Raw genomic sequence first — 25,875 nt, 5'->3', positions numbered from 1 at the left:
CCCCTAAGGGCAACTATATCCCACCAAAACTAGGTTAAAAAGAATAGTTTTTGTAAAAAAAATAACAATTTTGTTGACTTCTGTCAAATATGGTCTGTGAAATTAGTTTATTTTTTGTGATAAATACACTTAAACGGCAAAATACCATTCATAACTTCTAATTTTTATTAAAAATTAACAACATTTCCCCCCATACTTTATTAAATACATTTTTCTTCCCTGCTTTATAAAACCTTAAACAGTCACCTATGAAGGACAACTTGATTCACATTGAAATAGTATAATTTGATCAAAATTGTATTATTTTGATTCAATTTTAGTTAAAATTACACTGGTCATGTCGGTGAAATTTCAATTAGAATTGCACCGGAATAGTTTAAGTCTATTCAAAATTGCAACATTTCAGTATTGATGGAATCAGACTGGAATGGTATGATTTTGCACATAATAATACCACACTTTCATGGTTTGGGTGAATTTGCCTACATTCACGGGACATGACCAATCCACTCGAAATATCACTAACATAGCGTAAGATAAAATTGTTCAAGACTAATCCCAACCCACACTTGAAAACTCTCCCATATAATTTTATACAGAATCTAAACTATTTACTAAAATCCTATCAGATACATAAAGAACAAGTTGATTCTATTGTAAACAGACTGTGAGTGTGAAGATTAACAACATAAATAATGAGAATGAACAATCTTGTTGTATTAATTAACCCGGAAATTACAGTGGATGTTACCTGAAAATTACAATGATTATTATTGATATTGCTAAACTTAGTTATTCAAAGAGATTATTGTGAATTTGTGATACTCAAGAAGCTAGTTATTTGAAGAGAGAGCTTCGTCGCTGGGGAAGATGGGTGGGAAGAGGAAGTTAGGCAGAAAGGAGCTTTATCACAGGAGAAAAAGAAAAGAGAAACCCTAAGGGGGTGTTTGGTTTGGGTAATGTTTTATTACCAAAATAGAAAGATTACCTTGAAGATAGATTACTTAAATGATTACTGGGTATAAATGATTACTATGTTTGATAAAATTTGATAGGTATAAATAATTATTGTGTTTGGTTAAAGAGAATAAAAGATTACTAGTAAATTATTTTACTTAAATGCCCTTAAATATAATTATTTTTAAATATTTTTCATATTATTTGTCATATTAATTAAAAATAAATTTATTTTTGTCTCAAAAAATTAATAAATACTAATATAATTATAATAAAATCAAGATTACCTTGACAATCTTTAAATACCTAAGGTAAAGGTGGTAATCAGATTACCTCACGTCAACATAGGTAATAGAAGATTACTGTAATATTTTATTACTGATAAACCAAACAAGGGAATAAAAGATAGATTACTAAGGTAATCTTTAAAACTCATAATCAAACGGCTCCTAAGGGGGAAATGCAGTTTTTCAAAGTTTAATCATTTGGGAGGGGGGGGATTGTTAGTTTTCTAAACTAAAGGGGTAAATAATATAACTTTTTTTGGTTTTAGGGTTTAGTGGTAAAAAGATGATTTTATTCTTGTCTCTAACAAAAAAATTTTAACCTCAATTAGCCAATGGATGAGTGTTCGGATTTTTCAGCTATTATGAGTGTGCTTTAAGATTTAGTTAAAACTTTGGTGGGAAATAGTCCTCTGGCCTTTTATTTTCAATGTTGTATTTTAAACTTATTTTTCACTCACCTGAGAACTCAAACACTCGAACAATTCTTCAAGCAATCATGGTTCTTATTGCTGGGGAAGGCAGTAGTGCGATTGAAAATTGATTTTTGAGAGTGGTGTAAGAAACATTATCGGGGGAGGTTTCTAGTAGCTGAGTAAGTCTATAGTAATGTTCCGTTAAAATTATTAGCATATATGCTACTATGCCATATGTAGGGTTTATTAAATAGATTAGTTTTTTGTTAGTTTTTCAGTGATTTGTTAGAGTAATGTTATGAGAACCAACCAAATACATTGATGATGTATCATTCATATATTAATTTTTATTTCATTAGCCATATCACTGTAATGCTACATAAAACCAATTCTTTATTTAAAAATATTGAGAAATTAATTAAAATAGGCATCGAATTTGCCACCTAAACCTTTTTCGACAAGATTTCTCAACTTTCACCTTTTTAAGCAAATGATATTTTTTATTTCAAAAATACCCATCATCCTATTTCTTTTCATTTACAACAGTTTTCACAGATTAATCTTTTTCATATTTCAAAGTATACAAATTAAACTTAATTTTTCTGTAATGAATAAGATTTAAAGATGAAAAACAGATTAATTTTCGATATAATAATTGGTATTTATATACTTTTATACATTTACAAAATGATGGACATAACTAACACAAGATGTGTGGGTTGTACTAGGTGAGAAAATGTGCACGTCTCTTCAAAATGGTACAAAAATGAGTGAAAGGGTGAGAGTTTTCTCAAAACGGTGCATTTTTCCAAGCGGGTGCAAAAATGTACAAAAATGTAAAGGGGTGTGTGAATCTCTGAAGGGGTGCATGAAAAAATGCGTGAAAGAGTGCAACACTTTTGAAAGTATGCGTGAAAAGGTGCAGGTGCGAGTGTGTGGAAGGGTGGAACACTTTTGAAAGAGTGCGTGAAAGGGTGTGGCAACGCTGAAGGGGTGCGAGTGCGTGAAGTGGTGCGTGAAAGGGTGTGGGTGCGTGAAAAGGTGCGACAACGCTGATGGAATGTGTGAAAGTATAAAGGGGTGTATGAATTTGTAAAAGGGTGCATGAAATTATGAGAGTGCGTGAAAGTGTAAAGAGGTGCGTGAAAAAGTAAATAGGTGTGTAAATGTGTAAAGGGGTGCGTGAAAATATAAACAAATGCGTAATAATAATAATAATATATAATATAATATATATTTACATATATAATATATTATATTATTAATATAAAATATATAATATAATATATATTTATATATATAATATATTATATATTATATTATTAATATATTATATATAAAGGGGTGCGTAAAAATGCAAAGGGATGCACCCTTTTGCATTTCCCCGCACCCTTTTATATATATAAAAAATATATTATATTATTAATATAATATATATATAGATATATAATATAATATATATTTTTTATGTTATCACGCACCCCTTTTATAATCTACGCACTCTTTTTATATTTTACGTACTTGTTTGTATTTTCACGTACTCATTTGTATTTTTACGCACCTGTTTATATTTTCACGCACCTATTTGTATTTTCACGCACCCTTTTTCTATTTTCACACACTATTTTATATTTTTACGCACCTGTTTATATCTTTACACACCGGTTTGTATTTTCACGCACCCGTTTGTATTTTTATGGCCCGTTTGTATTTTCACGTACCTGTTTTGTATTTTCATACACCCGTTTTGTATTTTTACGCAACCATTTGTATTTTTACACCTTATTTGTATTTTTATACACTCGTTTGTATTTTTATGCACTCATTTGTATTTTTACATACCCATTTGTATTTTCACACAACCCTTCAGTCTTGCCACACCCTTTCACGCACCCCTTCAGGTTATAACAAAGTGTCGCACCCTTTCACGCACCTCTTTAGAGGTTGACGCACCCATTTCAGAAGCTGACACACCCTTTTAAGATTTCATGTACCCCTTTATGCATGCATGCACCTCTTAAGAGAATGATGCACCCTTTTACGATTTCATGTACCCCTTCGGAGTTGACAAACCTTTTACAATTTCATGCAGTCCTTTACGATTTTGACGCACCCCTTTATGTATGCATGCACCCCTTCAGAGAATGATGCATCCTTTTACGATTTCACGTACCCTTTCAGAGTTGACGCACCTTTTACGATTTCACGTAGTCCTTTACGATTTTGACGCACCCCTTCTGAGTTGACGCACCCTTTTACGATTTCACGCATCCCTTTATGATTTCACTCACCCCTTCGGAGTTGACACGTGCCCTTCATATTTTCACTCACACCTTCGCATTTCCACAAACCTCTTTACACTTTTACACATTTTTGCACTCGCTCGAAAAAATGCACCGTTTTATGTTCATCATTTTGTAAAGGTATAAAGGTATATAAATATCATTTGGTAAAAAATTTTGTCCCAATTCATCATTTCATATAACATTATCGTATTTGTTATGTGTTACAATAATAAATGGATTTTATGAAGTTTTATAATCTTAAGTGTTTGAATTGTGTAGCATTACAATAATAAATGGATTTTTGAATTGTGTAGCATTATTCAATGATAATATCATATTTATATGTAAATTTTGACAGTATTAAATTTAAACTCTATACATAAATTTTGACTGGAGGCCATTTCGACACAACTCACCATTACTACGGGTCGTGTTGGGCCCAAGGCCCACACCATTATAGGCCTCCATGTCAGGCTACTCTACTAAAACATATAGACTCATGACAATCTTTAAGTAGTCGTGTTGTGTTGGCCTTTAACAAGCTAGCTCGTTAAAACTAAATTTTTAATTTTAATTAAAATATTTAAATAAAAATCATTTTCTAATCACTAAAACCGAGAAAATTTTCTCAAATATTTTATTAATAATCACTCACTTGTAGCAAAGGAATAGCATTGTTACATAAAGAAAAATATTCAAACATATTACAAATCAATTCATTTATATAATATACAATTACAAATATAAGTACGATACATATATACCATCTACTCGTCTTCAATGTTCAGATTCTTGAATTCTTCAAAAATATTTTCTATGACTTGATTTTGTAACTTAAAGTCAATTTTCACCCAATCTTTCATACACATAATCATTTTGACCATGTGTGAGTCTCAATTGGATCGTCTATCGTCCAACAAGCATCACTTGCACTAAAAACATATTTTAATGTTGTAGTAGACATCGGAGGAGCTAATAGATCTCATGTCATGACATAAGGTACATGAAAACTTTCTAGATTTCTTTCCACCATGCTAAAACATTTAATTTGTCATCACTATATTGTTTAATAAAATCTAGATAATGATCAGTACTAATACAATTATAAAACTTATTATGATTTGTACTTTAGCTCACAAACTGTTTACCTTTATGCAAGAGTAACTATATGTGTGACTTTTTTCTGTCTAAACTACTAAAACTTATCTCATATTCTAAAGTTTGTGTTTTCCTTCCATACTACTAGAACTTAGCTTGCATTCTGAAGTTTGTGCTCTTCTTTTATATTTATTTTCATAAATACTATATAAGTTTATGCTTTCCTTCCATATTTATTTTCATAAATACTATATATTTCCAATAAAAATTCTTGAATATAGTCTATTCTATTATCTGTTGGAAATTTTTTTTGTAAGTAATTTTTCAGGTTTTATAAGTATGGTAGAAGCTTGAACACTAATCATTTATTTAAAAGTTCTAATGTTTCATCAGTTTTGTTAACTCTTGTTTTTACTTCTAATAATTCTGCCTTAGAATCTAAAACAATGGCAACAACATAAAGGAACTTCGGCCCAATACTTTTTAAATTTTTGTTCTATTTGTGTAGACATATTTTGGAAAATATTATGATATTTATATTCTTAAAAATCACTAATTTTTAATAGATAATACAAAATTAAACATGTAGTTAGATAGTACACACCTGAGTATTGGTTTATGTTTATCTTTAAGGGCTCTAACGTGACAATTTGTCAATCATAATCTGTCAAAAAAATCAGAATTTTCAAATCTTTAAGTTGAGTATTGAAAAAACGTGTTATAATTACTTGATACACTTTGCTAGGGGTGTGCATAATTTGTTTTAAATTGTAAAATCAAACAAAACCACTTAAAAATTATGGTTTAGTTTGAGTTGAAAAATTTTCAAACTGTTTTTTTTTTTTTTTAGTTTGAGTTGTGGTTAGGACAATTTTCAAACCAAACCAAATTATAAACTGTAAACAATATATTTTTTTTTAATATGTATATATAAATATATTTGACAAAATTGTTTAGTAAACAAATAGATGTACAACTTATTTTTTTCATATTTATTTAATCATTTTCTTTACATGTGTATGTGTATATATAACATTTTTATTTTATATGTTTATATTGTAATCTACAAAACTATAATTCAATTAGTTTTATTACTAAAAATGAAAGATTACTGGAAAGATAAATTACCTAAAAAATTATTAAGTATAAATTTATTATATATTTGATAATGTTAGGTAAAATTGATGTATATAAATAATTATTTTATTTAATTAGAAGTAATAAAAGAATACTAATATATTTTTTATTTATTATATGAAAGATTAATAGGTATAAAAATATGTAACATATTATTTATTGTTTTAATAGAAAATTGAGGACATTTTTGTTTAAAAAGTTAAAAAATAAGGATAAAATAATAACAAATTTAAAATCATTTTAGTAATCTTTAATAATTAAGATAAAGATAGTAATTAAATTATTTATATATTACCTGTTATATCAATATTGGTAATAAAATATTAGTGAAATCTTTTATTACTTTACAAACCAAACAAACTAATAAAAATAATAAAAGTTAAATTATCAAAGTAATAAAATATTATTCCAACCGAACACCCCTTCCAATTTATTTTATATGTTTATATTATGTTGTAGAAAAGTATAATTAATTTAATTTTATTAAATAATATGTATTTAGAAGTGTATGATTTTAATTAATTCAAATCATTATCTAAACCGAATTAAACCGTATTTTTTTAGTTTGGTTTGAAAATTTTTCAAATTGATTTTTCAGTTTGGTTTGAAAATTTTTTTAAACGGCACCATACCAAACCGTGCACACCTCTATCATTCGCATACTTTTAACATAAGATATGTTAAATTCAACCTAGTTTTAACATCTGCATTTAATTTTTTTTCTTCTTAACCCCATTGACTTATATAATTCATGATATGTTTGAATCTGTGATGGAGATAATGAAATATATATGATAACATGTCTAATTGTTAATTTATTATCTTTAGCTATACTCAAACCATTTTGAATTATTAAATTAATAATATGAGATGCATATCTAATATGAAATAATTTTTCATTAAATGATATAAATATATAAAATAACATTAATTTAATAACTCTATCATTATTTTTTACATTATCAAAAGTTATTATAAAAATATAACTATTAATTTTATATTCATAAAAAATATTAACTAATGTTTGAGAAATTGTAAGACCACAAATAATCTAAATGACTAATAAATTATTTAAGTTTTAAATAATTATTTCACCCCCCTCTAACATTATTTGTCATTATGGGTTTTTCATCAATAATACTAGTTTCAATGTGATGACACTAGAGAGACATCGATCTCAAGCCAAAAATCAATCAGATTTCAATTTGGCTCAAATCACGTCCATTCATAAATATACTATTATGATAATTATTTTTTAACAAATAATATTCAATTATAAGAATATAAATGATTCATTACAATTTATAAAACGTGGGAATCTTCTTTTCTCTTCCCAACCTTAGGGTGTCCATGCAAAACCTCCGCGTAAATAAATGTTACTTAATTCTAAAGAAGTGTTTAGAGTTCATAAAAAGCACATAGTCAACTTACTTTATTTTATTTTTTTTATCTTTTTATAGTCGAATCTATCACCAAATGCCCTAAATTCTTTGTGCTTTGAAATATTATTTATTTTTGTTATTTTGCTTAAATATTTTTATTAACTTCCTCTACTAATTAGTTTCAACATTTTTTATATTGCTGAGGAATTAATTTAGTGGTACAAGTTTTAGTGTTAATGATAAGTGATCAAGATTCAGGAAATTTAGTTAATGGCTACAACATTACTTCAAGTTATATAATAATTAAATTCATGATTATTAAGATAAAATATTCGGGTTCGACTTCATACTCTTATAAATGCCTTCTAATGTTGGTTTCTCTTCATCCATTATAACTGCATTAACAGTTAATAAAAATTAATGAATTAATGAAGTAGTTGAATTGATCTGTAAGTCCTCTACCAAGTAAGCTTTTGTATTCATGTAAAAGGTCCTTGGGTAATTAGTTTCAAAATTACATACCATCATATTGTGAAAGTCAAATTACTTGGAAGAGTACTATACTTTCAAAGGAAAAATTTGGTCATTTTCTGCAGCAAATTTAACAAGTAATGATGGGAGGTTGGCCTCAATATTCTAGAAATTTATTCTAAATTACATTATAGCAATTTAGTTTGTGAACATAGGTATAGAGACTTGTTATATCCAACAATAAACTTATACTGAATTGGGAGTTTTTAACAATATGTTGCTAAAGGTTCAAACTATCAAGCAAGGATACTCCATAAAAATCAAACTATTAAACAACTTTTAACATTTATCACAACAACATCTTACTATTTTCACTTATTAATAATATTACAAATTGTATACAAATTTTTAAAGCATCACATGAATCAATTTATTTTTCAACACTGCCCTTATGAAAGCAGACCTGAACGATCAAAGAAACACCTGGAACACACTTGCACACACAATATAATAAAAATCTTACAACACAAGATCATTTATTTCCATGTAGTAATATTATTCATCTAGGTCGTCGACCATTTATTCAGTTATCGTGCTGCATGCCTTCACCATTTTCAATCTTCATGTTGGCCAAGTATTTTTTTCCATTGAGCTTCAGGGAGGAGAAACCTTTAACGTAATCTTCCATCCCTATTTTCTTGAATAATGGTGGGTTTTCAGGGCTTATAAGGCTGCTTGTTGGTCCAATCTCTGCATCGAACCTTGGGTTGACGAAAAAAGCAACTGATATCCTCTCTTTCTCTGAATTTATCGTTGCCCTATGCTCAATGCTCTGATAGACTCCGTTACTTATAATCTGTGCAGATATAACGTTCAAACTCATATATATTCAACATATATAAACAAACAGTTGCTTCAATCTTGGCCGTAAACCAGTCAGACTCAGAGAGAATTGTATCAAAAAAAATTTTAATATAGACTCACATTAATTATTATTTTAGTTTAATAAAACCGAATAATTGAATAGTTCAAAACAGTTTTCAAATCGGCTTAAGTTATCAATAAAGATAAGTCTAATATACTTATAATTATAATATGAATAGACAATATTAAAGTGGCCTTTAAGATTTATTAGACCTTTGATAGAAAACCTATTAACCTCATATGTCCACTTCAAAACCAATTAGTATAATTTTATTTATTAAAAATTGTTATTCAAAAAGGTTTCAAGAGCAGATGAATAGTCATTTATATGCAGATAATCTTAGTAGTATTATGAAATCACAGTTTTACAAATTTAGATTGCATAATGTGCTAAGTATTTATAACTCTAAAGTTTAATTCGGTATTTTATAACATGTCTGTAGGTTATGTAGAATTAGGGTTGCAACATTAAAGTTATATATTCATGTATATTAAATCTTACAAATTGATCATGTGCGTAAATATTTATCCGAAAGACCAATTGTAGGAGTGCAGTGACGGTACATAGTATGAAAAAGTAAGAGAGAGCTCTGGCAAACCTCTAGAATATCTCCCAAGTTTATTACAAAAGCTTCAGGAAGGATGCTAAGAGGAATCCAAACGCCGCCCTTTTTAATCTGAAGGCCGTCAACTCCATTAACTTGATGCAAAATAGTGATGCCAGTGGCATCAGAGTGAGGAATAATACCCATAACCACCTCTGGTTTTGAACAAGGAGGATAATAATTCAACCTCACTGATTGCATCCCATCCTCAAACAATTCTTCCATTTCTTTCATCTCCATCTTCAGATTCTTCGCTATCATCCCAAGTAGTATTTTGGACAGATTTTGCAATTCCTGGAAGTAACACTCTAAAGTATTCCTGCATGTGCATGCAAATAAATAAGTAAATTAATACTTACAAAATAGTAATCCATTTTTTCCCAGTTTATCATAGACAAATTAATCACCTTAAGGATGAAGGGAGCTCTGGAAAGAGGTATGGTTTTCTCCTGTGAACCGGGTTGGTTATCATAAGCAACCTGTCACCCCAATCAAGTTTTCCGTCGGATCGAACAAGGGATCCATACCCTTCAAACTCACCTGGTTTTATCTTGAATTTCATTTTGTCTTCAACAGGAAGCTTAAAAAATTCTTGGATCTCAAGTTTCAGCTTCTCCAGCAGTGAAGAGCTGACTCCATGGTTCACCAACTACATCATATAACACAAACCCATAACAGTCAGGCTGTTTTTTTATTCGTATTTTATTTAACTATATGAACCTTTATCGTTCTAGTAACGTTTACAAACCTGAAAGATACCCCATTCCTTGCACGTTGCTTCCAGCTTCTCTTGCTCAAGCTCTGTGTGTTCCTTGGAAACCAAACGATCCAGGTCAATGGTGGGGATTGCAGGGAAGTGATCGTTCTCGTTTAAGAGTTTTAGAGGCTCTTGATCGGGACGATGGTAGTTGTTTGGCACAGTAATGTTGGGGTCTTTGATGAGTTCCTGAAGGCTAAGTATGGGGAACTCAGAGTTCTCAAGGTGAGGCTGAGATGATGCCATTTTGATCAATATCGCTGCAGGCTCAAACTACATGAATTTGATGAATTTAGCATGGATATTTATATACACAGAAAAAAGAAGGAAATTAATTAAAATTTTTGTAATTTCATGAATTTGATTATTTAGTGTATAATTAATTAAGAGCTGGTTAACCGCTAGAAGCTAGACATTGATGAAAATTCAACTATATAATCAGATTTATGACCCTGAACTTTTCTGCAGAAGACGAAAATTCAACATACTATTTCTTCTTATGCAACTGTAATGAACCAAAACATTAAAGTAATTTACTTTTACAAAATTTCAAGCTTTGCTAAATTAATTTCATGTGATCATAAGAAGAATCAGATAAACACAAGTATTAATTAATTTAATCAAAAGATGGTTTTCCAGTTATAATTAATACCTGTCATTTTTTACTTTGTAAATGAAGTTCATAATATGTAACTAAATTAATGAATAACTCTTTTACGAGCAGCACATCGGGAGTTATATGTCCATCCTTTTAATTTTTGATAATAATAAAGAAAATAATATTACGTGTATTCAGTTTTGAATATTTAATTGAATATTTATATTATCTATTATCCCATCAGACTGTTATTTTATTTTAAATTTAAAATTATTCAATTGAGTAATGACATAAAATTCATTCAGTTTTATTATAATGGCTGAAAAATAGACTGATTAAAACTCGGAACTAAAATTCAGTCAATTAACATGTGGATAAATACATGTCAACGCATGGTGCATGCTTTCTATCACCATATAAACTTTAATTGGATATTAATTTATTTAGGGTTGCACAAGATGTCAATTCATGTCTGCGTACGTTAGATTTTAGATTGTTTTTCTTAAATGGATATGGCAAGGGGCCTACCCTTGATAATGGTTGAAAGACCAAACACAATTGTTTAAAACGTCTTCTTACAAGTATAGTGCCAAATCAAGGGTGGGAGTATGCTTAGAACAACAATCCTACGAAAACAACAATCATATGATCTCCCATTTCAATTCCAATCCCAGCCGGACGACAGGGATGAAATCAAAAAACAGAAATCCAGCCAAACAACAGTTTAAAACCAATAACAAGATCTATATTTCTATTTATATTTGTAGTCATTAAATGTAAAATTGCGCCTTTTTCGTTGGGTAGATTTTGAAAGTTTTAACATGTGGATCAAGTCATATATGATATACTATATGATTATTTTTTGAATGAATTTTGATAACGATTATAGATATAATACATTAATAAAACCGATATTACCAATTGTTAAGATAAATTATGCAAATTCACTGACACTTTTTGAAAATTTAATTTTCCAGTCTCAACCAAATTCTTTGGTGGGTTCATTGGTTATTATAATTAAGTTGCATGCTTATGCAAAGCCAACCTCATATGAATCTTATATATTAGAGTAATGTTATATGTACACAATTTTGAGTACAAGTAAAATTTATTCAATCACATGATGACATATTATTTGTGTACTCATTTCTGTATTAAAAAATATATATGCATAGTTTTATTGTATACATTAACTAATATATACATTTCAGTGGAACAATTCTTTGTTGTGCATGCTTTAAAAGGGCCAAAAGACTTGTTCTCACCCAAGGATAGGTGTAATCTGAAACTTTTATCCTATAATTTTTAATAACTTAAAGTCTTACCCATAAGTAAAATTGTATTAAAATTTTCAGTTAAAATTAAGGACAAAATCATTATTTAACAAAAAAAATCTTTAAAACTTAAGTTTTATCATATTTTCCTTTCTCAGTTTGATAATCTAACAATTTTTATTTACCCAAAGTTTAAAAAATGATAATGTTACCCCCAGAGTTTTAAAACCATCACTAGAGATAATGAAGTTTGCTATATTTGATCTCATTCGTCTTTTCACTTGGGTTAGCTCTCCCTGTCGATCAAACTCATGCTTCTGATTAAAGCGATTACCTTCAAATCATTTTCGTTGGAGTATCTTCATTTCAAACGAAGACAAAATTGTCTTCTTCTGAAATAAAAACTATTTCATTTTCATTAGAGGAAATCATTATCGTCAATGGGAGGAACAAATCGATAGGAGGAGATAAGTTGAGAGGGAAAGCCAACTTCTTTTTCCAAATTTTCATCTTACTTTCTCAAAAAAGAAAGAGAATTTGAAGAGATTTATGCTTTAAATTCATTAAAAAAGTCATCCATGCACATTGTTTCTATACTATGTGCACTAGATATTGAGTACCCAAGTGAATACTCAAATAACGAGTCATTATAATAAGATATTGTTTTATCTTTATTCAAAAATTTTACCATTAGGGGGCGTTTGGTTTAAGTAATATTTTATTATCAAAATAGAAAGATCACCTTGAAGATAAATTACTTAGAAGATTACTTGGTATAAATGATTACTATGTTTGATAAAATTTGGTAGGTATAAATAATTATTGTGTTTGATTAAAGGTAATAAAAAATTACTAGTAAATTATTTTATATAAATGCCCTTGAATATAATTATTTTTAAATATTTTCTATATTATTTATCATATTAATTAAAAATAAATTTATTTTTGTCTCAAAAAATTAATAAATAATAATATAATTATAATAAAATCAAGATTACCTTGGTAATTTTTAAATAACTAAGGTGAATGTGGTAATTAGATTACTATCATATTACCTGCCACGTGAGCATTGGTAATAGAAGATTACTGTAATATTTTATTACTGACAAACCAAACAAAGGAATAAAAGATAGATTACTAAAGTAATCTTCAAAAACTGGAACCAAACGACCTTTTATTGTTTTCTAAAAATTTATCCCTTATTGTGAGAAAGAGTTTATATGAATTTGTGACAATCTTTTAGTTGTTAATTCAACTCATACCAAAATTTCCATAGCTCAGATGTTGACTTTAAAAAAATGTGACCAAACTATTGAATGAGAATTAAATTAATTGTTCTTATCAACCACCGGCAAGCCAAAGTTTTCCACATGATGTTTGACAAATTCATAGGTGACAAACTATATTCATAAATTATAGCCCAAAAACCACGTTTCTAATTTTGGAGACACAAGACTAAGTTCAAATGTGTGTCTAGTTTGAAGTATTCAATTAGATATCGTCATCACCAATATTACTTTATTAACATTTTTAATTCAAAATAAATTAAATAATATAATAACATATTATTTAAATACTTAATTAAATATTCAAAAAGTAAATTTATATAATTGTATTATTCATTTACTGTAATCCATTGAATTTGAATGAAAAGATAAAATTAGTTAATTTTATTGTTAACTAAATAATCTTTAAACTATTAAATTATCATAAATCAATGGTCATGGATGTACATAAAAATGTGTCTTATATTAGTCTGACCCATATTTAGATTATGCATCATCCACTATACAAAATTGATAATAAATTAAGCGGTTTCAATTCATATAACTTTACAAATATTTATAAATAAAGAAAAAAAATTGAGAAATCAAGATGCTTTCAAAGATTGATGGGTTATTTTTAAACATGTATAGAACTTTCAAATACGAATTACTTATTTGCTAGAAAACATGTATAGAATTTTAAATACTTTATTGGGTGTATTTTTATATAATTGTATATTACTTTATTTATAATTAAAAATATCTCAATCATATAATAATATATCATTTAAATATTAAATTTCTTTCGTAAACTCTAAATTTCTATGCATGCTTTTACTCTTCCACCACTTGCCTTTGCATTAAATTTCTACATTTAAAGATATGCTCCAAATTCAACGCTAGATGTTAGAATAGGCATTAGAGTTTTATGTCATTTTGTAAAGCCGAGTGCAATGTCAACCATGTGTTATTTTTTAAAAGTTTGACTGATAAGCAAATTAATTATATTAACCCCCCAAGTAAAAGTTTGAATGAGAAAGGTGAAAGAGTGTTCAAATAAAAAAATAAGGGGTTTAAAATTTTGCTGATATATTACAATTAAATTTTTAATTTATCTAGTATAATAATTATAAAATCAATTATTAAACTCAAAATTTTACGTGCATGACAATTTCATTTGTTATTGTTTTAATTTCTCTGAAGCTACTGGAACAAATCGTGTTTGTTGGTGGGAAAAACAGGATTTAATTATATTTTGGGTCAACTAGAGTGACAGGTGCAAATATAAATAAATATCTAAACATTATTTCCTTAACATTTAGCTTGGCCCTGGTGTGCCTGCTGGTCCAGACATGAGGATGACTTGCTAACTAACTAATTGCTCAACAAAGGGATCAATATTAATCTCTTCATGAGCCACCAGTGGGGTTTACATTTTATAATTTATAATTTATATTATGAATATCATTTTCAACTCTGCGTGATCCAAAAGGCGTCTAGTTTATAATATTTATATCAATAAAATTATATATACATATTTTTTATATATAAATATGTATACATATGAATGTGTATTTATAAAACACGTGTAAATTATGTTTTTTATTGCTTTATTAAGTTGATATAGGTCATTCGGGCTGGAATTAAGTGCATTCTTTATCAAAGTAGTTGCAATTGTTCAAAAGTCGTTCATTGAATACTGAAATCGTCATCAATGATGAAAATTGAAGTTAATGCTCAAAAAAAATCAAAGTATTACAAATGAGTGGTTTAGGATTTTCGATTCTACAAGATATCCACCACCCATCGAGATCGCTAATTAGAAAAATCTGTACATTATGAAAACTTAGAAAAGTTTACGACCAAAATTTGATTGGTATATGAAGAAACATATATTAATGGTGTATCGTTGGTAATATTTCATGGAAAATTTTTGTATGTATACAAGGAGGCAAACTATATGCATTCAATTTTGGGTACTTAATTAAGTTTTTAGATGATGTGTCATCATGTGATTAAGTGTTACTTTATCTTTAATTGAAAATCACTTAATCAGATAATAACACATTATCTGAGTATCTAATCAAGTATTTAACTAGGTACACATAATTTTATTAGTATACAAGTGTGATGATTTCGCATTTCATTCTTCCTTTTTCTAATGTTTTACTCATCTACTAATAAGGTTAAGACAAGATCATGCATATACTGAATCATTTAAAATTAGATACTCAAATAATGTGTCATTTTATTTATATATATATATAATTTTTATAAGGTGTTATACTAAAAACTGCACTAATAATAAATACATCAAATTGTAAAATGTTATTCGGTGTACGTGATTGAAAATAATAATCAAACTTTGATATTATAATGAACAAAGTACAACTGTTAAGGTAATTTAGTCTTTTACTCAAATAATGGCTACTGTTAAATATTAATTACTCCTAGTAAGTGTAACATAAAATATCATATAACCCTGAAAAATACCTACAAAAATTATATTCACCAACTCTCTTCGTTGATTAAGTTAATTGCTTAGTAAGCATGATAAAATTTACTATGCAAATCATGCGTACTAATAGGTGCTTTGCAATTTCATGTTAAATTTACTTTTATTTGTAAAAAATCATAAGGAAATCCTTCTTAATCATTTTTATCATCAATAAGGTCTTTTTCTTTTAAAAAAGTCAATATTCATTCATTAAAATCTTGAAATCCTACCCAAACATAAAATAATAAACATTTAAAATAAACGCTAAACTCTAGGTTACATTCAATTAATCAACGCCTTAAATTAAGCCCTAAACCCATTCACAACAAAATTTCGTATGAAAAATTCATGATTTGAATTTCTGCGCTTTAATTCAATTCATGGATTGAATATGGATATATTTGCTACAAAATCTTATTTATATATAGGAGTAAAATTGTTTAACCTTATTATAATGGTTATATCCTTATAATCTCTAAATTACTAGCTAAATTGTATAAACCCCTAAAATGGTTATTAAATTACTCTAAATCCAGAAATTACCGAAATTTTATGACATGGGTGGTGAAAATATTCTAGCATTCCACGTCTCTTTCAATATCCTATATGCTGCCCCGATCATGACGAAGAAAAGTTCCTCTATTTTCAATAGTCTTATCTAAATCCTTATATCTTGATTTACTGTAATAACACGAGAGTAATTAACTTAGAGTAATGGATCATATCAAATCGACTTCAACAAAACCCATTTCGCTTAGGCTCACTAGTTGGTGGGCCTGACAATGCATTAAAAAGCAAAAATGGAACGCATAACAGAATGCAAGCGAAAGAAATTGTTTAAATCATAAGAAAAAGAAAAAACTATTCTTTCCAGTAAAACCAAAGCAGTAGTCATAGTGTATCAACAAACAGGCTCTGTTTTGATTTAAAAAAGAAACGAAAAGAAACGAAAAGAAAAGAAAAGAATATTTCATGCTTGCCTATCTTGTTCTATTATTTCTTTTGTCTTGGTACTCATTTTCTGGCCTCGCATTGACGATGAAGTTGGACGTAGTTCCTAAAGGGCAATATGCCTTTGAGTTGCCTTTTTATTAGCAGTGATAACAGGACAATCAGTATGCTTTATACAGTATTCAGCAGCGCTCTCGCCCCGATTAAAAAACCTAGAAAAAACATAATAATTAATACATAAATACTTCCAAAATAAGGTAAAAAATGAGGGCCAAAAGAGTTATTTCCACTTAAGGTATAGTGAAATCTCTAATACATATCTGTCAATTTTTAAAAACCCAAACACTCATCTATCATCTAATTTCAGTTAGAATTTTTAGTTAGGGTTAAAGATAAAACCATCATTTTATAAGTAATATTAAAAAATTATAATTTTATCTTATTTTTCCTCTCAGATTTTAAAAATTAATAATTTCACCCTATTTTCAAAACTCTCCTAGGGTTTAGCTTCCAAATCTCTAACGCTAAATCCAATATCATCATCAGTAATGAATATTTTTCGATGTCTCTTCTCCTTCCGACAGTCAAACTTCTCTTATTTAAAAGCTTAAGCAATATTGATTGATATTAAAAATAACTCTCAGCTTCGTAAAGAAAATGAAGTTGCTCATCTTCGTTAGAGAGATAATATTTCATCTTCCCCAACGAAAATCATCTCCTGCTAGGTTTAGAACTATAGGCTTAAAAATAATGCATACCTCCGTATTGAAGCACGTTTTCTAATTCCCAAGACGAGGAGATCCGCGCTGATTCTTTGCGCTTCTTCGCAAATAACTACTTTAGGGTCGTCCCCTGGAGCGGTCCAAGATAAATGAGCCACCTAGAACCATTAATTAATTAATTACAGTTAATCATAGTTTAATTAAACGAATTAAATCTTCTATGTATAAGAAGATAGGAATTAATCGAATGATAATCAATCCATGAATACCCCAATCTGAAGACATTTATTATCAAAATAATCCAGCATCTCAAGCGCCTCTTCATATTCTGCATCGGCTGCCCAAAACATTCATTTACGAATAATTATCAGTGGAATATTCCGGGAAACAAAGATCAAAACTCCGAAAATTCTTTTCACGTAAATTTGTTTTTCGTTTCAAGCTCGCGTACAGAAATTTTCACCAATTACTGATGATTTTCTTGATACACCTTCTTGAAACGCAGATTACTTGTCCGTAACATGTTTTACCATTGAGTTTCTTGGAAAAGTTTGGCAGCCTCAAGATTTAATTGCTTCGCCGCCATTTTCCAAAGAAACAAACAGGAAAATAATAATCCACTACACAGAAGTATTCGCTAAAAATTTTCTTAAACAGAAATAAAGAAGACAAAGAGAATAAGTACGTACGAGGGTATGGTTGGTGGACGTGGAGGATAAAAAGGCCGAAACGATCAACGTTAGTTCGAACAATGTTCTCAAGGATCCATTCGAAGGCTACCTTGCTGCGTTTCGAGGGGTTAGGATAGCCTTTCTCGCTGGACTTGTTCACCGCCACCAATATGTCAGTCCTCTCCGGGTCGGCCATTTGTAGTTAAACTCACTCAAAAAGTAGTAGTAACTCAGTGAGTCAACTCTCTCTCTCTCTCTCTCTCTTCTTCTTGTACTTTTTTTGGCTCAGTTAACACTGATGCTGATGTGTTCTGGAGTGAGAAACAAGCTAGCAAGGCAACAGAGAAAGAGGAACCTAGAGAGAAAAAGAAATCAGAGGTGAAGAAGGAAGAAGAAGACGCTGAACAGTTTCATAATTCTCATAACAGAACCAAAATTAGTTACACCCTTTTTTATATCAATTGTCCACCTCAGCATTACATTTCATTATTTATTTAACAAATTAAAGGGCAGTATCCAACAAAAAACGACATGGCTCCTGATGAAAAGCGGCGTACAAGCGGCTACATTAGTGATCGTTGTGGAACGTCGACGTTTAAGTGTGGCGCTGGTTCAAATTTGCATCAGATGCTTCCTGTTTTTTCCAGAAGTTACAGAAGAACAATGATGCAAGGGTAAAGAGTCATTAACTACCTGATGTTTTCGCCGGCCATCTGATGCAATTACTTACTAATTAACAAGAATTGACCAAGAAGAAGAAAGAAGGAATCAGATATCATAGAGAGAGAGAGAATACAAGAACAAGAATGTGAGACGAGAATTCTGCTCAACAAAATCGTAACTGTCATTCCCTCCAAGTTTTATATTTTTATACTCCATCTAGCATTAACGACGTCGTACAAATTGTACTCCAAACGATAACGCTTTACATCATTTGCTTAACTACAAAACGACAGCGTCCGTACTTCTTCAACATCTACAAAACGACCTTCATGTGCGTTCCACTTCAATTCAATTACCTATGCTTCTTCGCATCATCCTCCTGTCTTCAATTCAATTACCCTGTGCTTCTTTGCGTCATCCTTTTGTCTTAACAGTTTGTATCAAATACTCCCCCTTCGATTTCCTTGTCCTCAAGGGAAAAAAAAGGAATTGGTTACGGATGGTATCAGCAAACTCCCAAATAGTAGTTTCGTGTGTCTCATTTGGCCATTGGATTAATAGCTTAACAGCTGGAATGTTGCGCCTACGAACCATTTTCCTATCAAGAATGCACTGAGGCCAGCGTTGCGGGGTAAATTGTGGAGGTAAGGTAGGAGAAACAACAACTCGAGAGTAAGCAGGTCGTAAGAGGGAAACATGGAAAACATCATGAATCGCTGCATCAGTCGGTAGCTGCAGCCTGTATGCTACCGCACCCACTTTGTCTAAGATAGTGAATGGACTAAAGTATCGTGGCTGGAACTTTTGATTGCCTGAATGCATAGTTACTTGTCTATACGGTTGGAGCTTCACATAGACTTGATCTCCAATTTTAAATTGTCTTTCTGAACGTTTACGGTCTGCCATCATCTTCATTCTGTGTTGTGCCTTTAATAAGTGTCGCTGGAGTACTTGTATGCTATCTTCACGGGAGCGTAATCAGGTATCCACTGCAGATACTTTAGAGTCTTTAAGGAAGTAGGGAATATGTATGGGTGGAGAGTAGCCATAGAGAGTTTTAAAAGGTGTCATCTGGATGCTAGAATGATAATTGGTGTTATACCAATATTCGGCTAAGGGTAACAAATGCAGCCACGTGTTTGGAAGCTTTTTTGCCATACAACGTAGATATCCTTCAAGACAGCGATTAACGACTTTCATTTGGCCATCTGTCTAAGGATGGTAAGTTGTGGAAAACTTAAGTGTTACCTCTTGCAGTCTAAATAATTCTTGCCAAAATTTACTCAAGAAAACGGTTCCTCTGTCACTAATTATGCTTGTAAGATTCCCATGCAATTTGTAAACATGATCTAGGAAAAGTTGAGCAACTTGGTGAACTGAGAAATGGTGTGTTAAGGCCATGAAATGAGCATATTTCGTTAGTCGATCCACTACCACCAAAATTACTGATTTTCCCCGTGATTTAGGTAGGCCTTTGATAAAATCCATGGAAATCTCATGGAATACTCCAGTTGGCAAGGGTAGAGGTTGCAAGAGTCCTGGTATGGGTATGTTTTCAGATTTGTACTTTTGGCAAATAGGACAACCTTTTATCTTATGTAATTCCTCACAGCTTTCTACATGCCTTTCCAGTATGCTACTGAGGCCAGCTTCTTCATAGTGACTGTGACACCTGAATGTCCTCCCAATAGTGAGTCATGAAATAAAGACAGTAGCTGGTGCTGCAAGGCTGAATCTGAAGCAATTACTAACTTTCCCTTTCTCTTTAATTGTCTATTGAGCCATTCATATTTGGGAAAAACATTTGCATTATGTTCTTTAGCAGTTATTATTTGTTGCAAGTGGGAATCTTGCTGCCATGCTGCTTCAATATTAGACAACAGCTCTTGAAGTATGATCACTTCAGTCATCTGATGAAACTCTTCATTGCAGATTCAAGACAGAGAATCAGCTGCAATATTTTCTTTTCCCTTCCTGTAATAAATCTCATAATCATGTTGCATAAGTTTGGCTAGCCAAGCTTGTTGTTTTGGTGTAGTCATCTTTTGCTCCAACAAATACTTTAAGCTTTGGTGATCTATTTTGATCACAAAATGTTGTCCTCTCAAGTAATGTTCCCATTTTTTTAAAGCGAAGAGAATGGCAAGCATTTCCCTCTCATAAACTGAAAGTAATTGGTTCTGTAGAGATAGTGTCTTACTAATATAAGTAATTAGGTGGCCTTGTTGCATGAGAACAGCTCATATACCCCTACTGGAAGCATCAGTTTCAACTTGGAAAGGTTGTGTCATATCAGGCAATGTAAGAACTAGGGCTGTGCACAATTAATGCTTTAAGGTATCGAAAGAGTCTTAAGCAGAATTAGACAATCCAAAACCATCCTTGTTTAATAATTCAGTTAGGGGGCCAACCAATACTCCATAATTCCTGATAAACCTACGGTAGTAACATGCCAATCCTAGGAATCCTTTTAATTGTTTTTGTGTTTTGGGCATCGACCATTCTTTAATAGCATGAACCTTTTGTGGATCAGTCGTTACTCCTTCTCCAGTGATGATGTAACCTAGATACTCCACCTTCAAAGCTCCAAAAGTGCACTTACTTCTCTTTGCATAAAGCTGATTTTCTTGAAGTAGTTGGAGTACTTCTGCCAAATGCTTTAAGTGGTCTACTTTGTCCCTGCTGTAAATCAATATATCATCAAAGAAGACAAGGACAAATTTTCTCAGGTAAGGTCTAAAGATTGTATTCATGACATTTTGGAAGGTGGAGGCGACATTGATTAAGCGGAAAGGCATAACCATGAACTCATAGTGACCTTTATATGTTTTAAAAGTTGTTTTGTCTATTGAACCAGCCTCTATTCTTATTTGCCAGTAACCTAAATGCAAGTCAATTTTTGAAAAGATTGTTGCCCCCTCCTAACTCATCCAAAAGCTCCTCTATCAAGGGTATTGGGTACCTATATTTAATTGTTACTTGATTCAAGGCCCTATAGTCTATACACATCCTCCAAGTGCCTTTTTTTTTTCACTAATACCACTGGACTTGAGTATGGGCTACAACTATTCCTTATCACTCCTGCCTCTAGCATTTCCTTAATCATTTTCTCAATAATGTCCTTTTGTAGGCTACCATATCTATAGGGTCTCAAATTGATTGGTTGTACTCTTTCCTTCAACATAATTATTTGGTCTTGAACTCTAGAGGGTGGTAACTATTTTGGCTCTTCAAAAACCCTGTTGTATTGACCCAACAATGTTGTCAACTCTGGCCATTCTTCTTGAGTTACTGAACCAGAAACTTGTACTTCATACAGGTGGTTCATTACTTCTATTGGTTGAGGCCATAACAGTTGAATGAGGCTAACTGATGTTCTTTCTGAAACAGCTTACACAAGTGATTCTCTTTAATCATAGTGATGCCTTTATTTCCTTCCCCTTGCAAAAAATATAAATGACCATCCTTCACAAATCTCATTATTAGCTACTCGAAATTCCAAGTAATATCCCCAAGTTCTGCTAACCACTGAGCTCCCAAGATTAAATCATAATTCTCAAGCGACAATGTATAAGTGTCCACTGAAAGGAGTTGTCTTTTCACCATGAATTTAAGTGCACCATCCCTTACATTGAAGCTCTTGGTTATTGGCCACTGTCACCTGAACTCCTTTAACCTGTTGTATCAAACACCCTAGCTTGCGAGCAGTCTATTCACTCAAAAAGTTATGTGTACTTTCTGAGTCCACTAATATGTACAACCTTCTTTTACCCTGCATTCCATATAATCTCATAGTTCCGGTGAACCATGCAGTGCCTGCAATAACAGTTGCATCAATCCATATCCTTCTAACAACTCTCCTTCCTTTGGCTTTTCAACCCCTTCAATTCCTTCACTGCCTTCTGTTTCCACCTATAGTTAGATCATATATGTATGTTTCTTCCTACATTTATGGCCTAGTGTATATCTTTCATCATACCAGAAGCAAAGGTTTTTGGCTCTTTTCTCATCAAAGGTTTTATTAGTGGTTACCTTTGTAGGGTAGGGATGTGGTAGTTGAGGCCCACTTGGGGTTGGTAATAACCCTGAATATGTAATTTGTTTAGGTATTGGATTATTGGTGACTGCATTAGGTACTATAGGTTTTTGGTTCATTGGCATTTGAAGGGTTCTTAGGTTTAGGTTGGTTGTTAAGTGTTGCTACTGTAATTTCTTGAAGCTTAGCAAGTAGTCCTGGCCACGGGCCGGTTTGGCCCGTGAACCGGACCGAAACCGGCCTGGCTAAACCCGGAACCGGAACCGGCAGTGAACCGGAACCGAAACCGTGGCTCTACGGTTCGGTTTCGGTTCACATAAATTGAAACCGTGGAACCGCCGGTTCACACCGGTTTATGAACCGGCGGTTTACTGTGCTGAACCGAAAAAAATTTGAAAATTTTTTGAAATTTTTTTAATTTTTTTTTGAATTTTATTTAAAAAGGCAACGGTTCCCTGCGCAGGGAACCGTTGCCTTTTTAAGAAAATTTGCAGGGGACCGTTGGTCCCCTGCAATTTTCAGTGAAGTTGCAGGGGACCGTTGGTCCCCTGCAATTTTTTGAAATTTCAATTTACCCCCCTATTTCTAATCTTTTTCAAAAAAATTTTTTTCTATATATACCCCTTTAAATTCTATTCTCTCAAATCTCAATCTCTCTACTCTCTCACTCAATCCTTCAAACTCTCATTCTCATTCTTTAAACTCTTAATATTCTCTCAATCTTTCAATTCAATTAAATTTTCTTAAATTTAATTAAATTCTTTCTTATTTTTTTATTAATTTCAATTTCAATTTTTTTTATACAATTCATAATTAATTATAGAATTTATTTCTATAATTAATTTTATTTATTATTATTTTATTATCTTTTATAATTAATCATATAATTTATTTATATAATTAATTTTATTTATTATCAAAAAATGGCAAGTAGTGGAAATTCTTCCGGTTCACGAAGATTTGGTCAATATTTACATATATCAAATGTGAATGAAAATCAATTTATAGATGATTTTCATTCACAAGAAAGTGAAAACCAATATGAAGAGGTGGAGCAACAACAACAACATCAACAACAAATGGAGATGGAACAACAATCTCAAAAAATTTCTACATCCGATATTTTCAAAATTCATTTCAAGAAAATGCAAAAGGAAGATGGTAATTTTGATGTTGCTTGCAATTATTGTAGGCGAATTTACAAATTCAAACAAGGAGGTGGATACGGAACATTCAAAAGGCACTTGGAGTCAAAACATCCGGAAAAAATGGGACAAAGCCGAGGTCAAACACAAATAACCGGGTATGGTTCTTCTACACACAAATCTTTATTTATGTATAGTGATAATAAAAGTAAAGAAGAATTTGCAAAAATGGTAGCAATAGATCATTTAGCATTTAGTTTTGGTGAAAATTTAGGTTTTAATAATTATTGTAAAACTGCATTAAATCCTGCATATAAAACTATTCCAAGAAATACATTAAAAAGAACATTATTTAGTTTATATAAAAAACAAAAAAAAGAGTTAATTCAATTTTTTACAAATTTTAATGGACGTGTATCTCTATGTAGTGATATTTGGAGTGACCATTGGCAAGTTCACTCTTATATGGGTATAACTTGTCATTGGATAGATGATGATTTTCTATTACAAAAAAGAATTTTATCATTTAGGATGTTTGATGAACGACATACGGCTGATAATATTTATAGAATAATTAAAGGAATATTAGAAGAATATAAATTACTTTATAAAATTTTTTCAATTTCATTTGATAATGCACGTTCAAATACTGCCTCAATAAATAAATTAATTGAAATTTGCAGACCTAATTTAGGTGGTAGATTTTTTCATATTAGATGTGCATGTCATGTGTTAAATTTATGTGTACAAGATGGTTTAGAATGTCTTAATAATTTTATTAGTCCAATAAAAATAGCAATTTCATATTTATGGACACATCCCCAAATTATGAAAGAATGGGGTAAATTTTGTAAACAACATAATAAAAGACCAAAAAGATTTCCTAAAGATGTGCCGACTCGTTGGAATTCAACATATGATTACTCAACGAGTCATTTGATTATAAGGATTTATTATGCTCATTTATTTCACAAAATGTGCCACAAATTATATTATATCCCCAACATTGGGATATTTGTTCAAAAATTTTAAATGTATTAAGAAATTTTAATAATGCAACATATACTTTAAGTGGGGTTTATTATCCCACTTCTCATTTATTTTTAAATGAAGCTGTTAATATTATTGGAGCTTTACAAGAAGCCGAACAAGATATTCTTTTACAAGAAGCTGTTTCTTTAATGAAAACAAAATGGTTAAATTACTATAAAATAATTCCAGAACTTTTTCTTGTTGCATGTTTTTTTGATCCTAGATTTAAATTAGATGGTGTCACAGATTATTTGACATTATATTATGAATGTTTGCAATTAGATGAAGTTAATATTCCATTAACTATAACTAATATTATGAATTTAATTAAAGAAATTTATGCTGAATATGCATTAATTTATGGTGGTTCTTCTTCCTCTCTACCACCTATTGCCCCATCATCAACCCAAAATATGAGTTATGGTGATCGTATTATGATGCAAAGGGGCAAAAGACCAAGAGGAACATTAGGCTCCACCTCGGAGCTTGATATTTATTTAACTACTATTTTTGAGTTTGGTGACAGCAATATAGGTAAAGACTTTCCAGTTTTAGAATGGTGGAGTCGACACGCATCAACTTTTCCAATATTGACAGCTATTGCTAAACAAGTTCTAGCAGCACCGGTATCAACTGTCACAGTAGAACAAGCTTTTAGTCAAGGGGGTAATATATTGGATGAGAGACGATCAAGTTTGGCTCCCG

General features: G+C 30.7%; 3 protein-coding genes across 3 annotated transcripts; all 3 read right to left on the bottom strand.

Moving 5' to 3' along the window:
- Positions 1 to 8,468: 8,468 nt before the first annotated feature.
- Positions 8,469 to 10,586, bottom strand: LOC123205822 (protein SRG1-like). Its single transcript, XM_044622865.1, has 4 exons — positions 10,308 to 10,586; positions 9,967 to 10,208; positions 9,554 to 9,878; positions 8,469 to 8,886 (listed from the first exon to the last, which is right to left on the bottom strand). The coding sequence occupies exons 1-4, from the start codon at positions 10,560 to 10,562 to the stop codon at positions 8,614 to 8,616; spliced, it is 1,095 nt and encodes a 364-aa protein (XP_044478800.1). The 5' UTR covers positions 10,563 to 10,586; the 3' UTR covers positions 8,469 to 8,613.
- Positions 10,587 to 17,007: 6,421 nt separating this feature from the next.
- LOC123205788 (universal stress protein A-like protein) lies at positions 17,008 to 18,490 on the bottom strand. The gene is made up of 4 exons (XM_044622828.1): positions 18,313 to 18,490; positions 17,893 to 17,960; positions 17,660 to 17,781; positions 17,008 to 17,113 (listed from the first exon to the last, which is right to left on the bottom strand). Exons 1-4 carry the CDS (start codon positions 18,488 to 18,490, stop codon positions 17,008 to 17,010), a joined length of 474 nt encoding a protein of 157 aa, XP_044478763.1.
- Positions 18,491 to 19,371: 881 nt separating this feature from the next.
- LOC123205787 lies at positions 19,372 to 19,863 on the bottom strand. The gene has a single exon (XM_044622827.1). The coding sequence runs from the start codon at positions 19,861 to 19,863 to the stop codon at positions 19,372 to 19,374; it is 492 nt and encodes a 163-aa protein (XP_044478762.1).
- Positions 19,864 to 25,875: the final 6,012 nt, after the last annotated feature.

Source organism: Mangifera indica, unplaced genomic scaffold (genome assembly GCF_011075055.1).
Source record: "Mangifera indica cultivar Alphonso unplaced genomic scaffold, CATAS_Mindica_2.1 Un_0016, whole genome shotgun sequence".
Taxonomy (NCBI): domain Eukaryota; kingdom Viridiplantae; phylum Streptophyta; class Magnoliopsida; order Sapindales; family Anacardiaceae; genus Mangifera; species Mangifera indica.
Note: the sequence above shows the minus strand (reverse complement) of the source record. Positions and strands in the feature narration are given on the sequence as shown.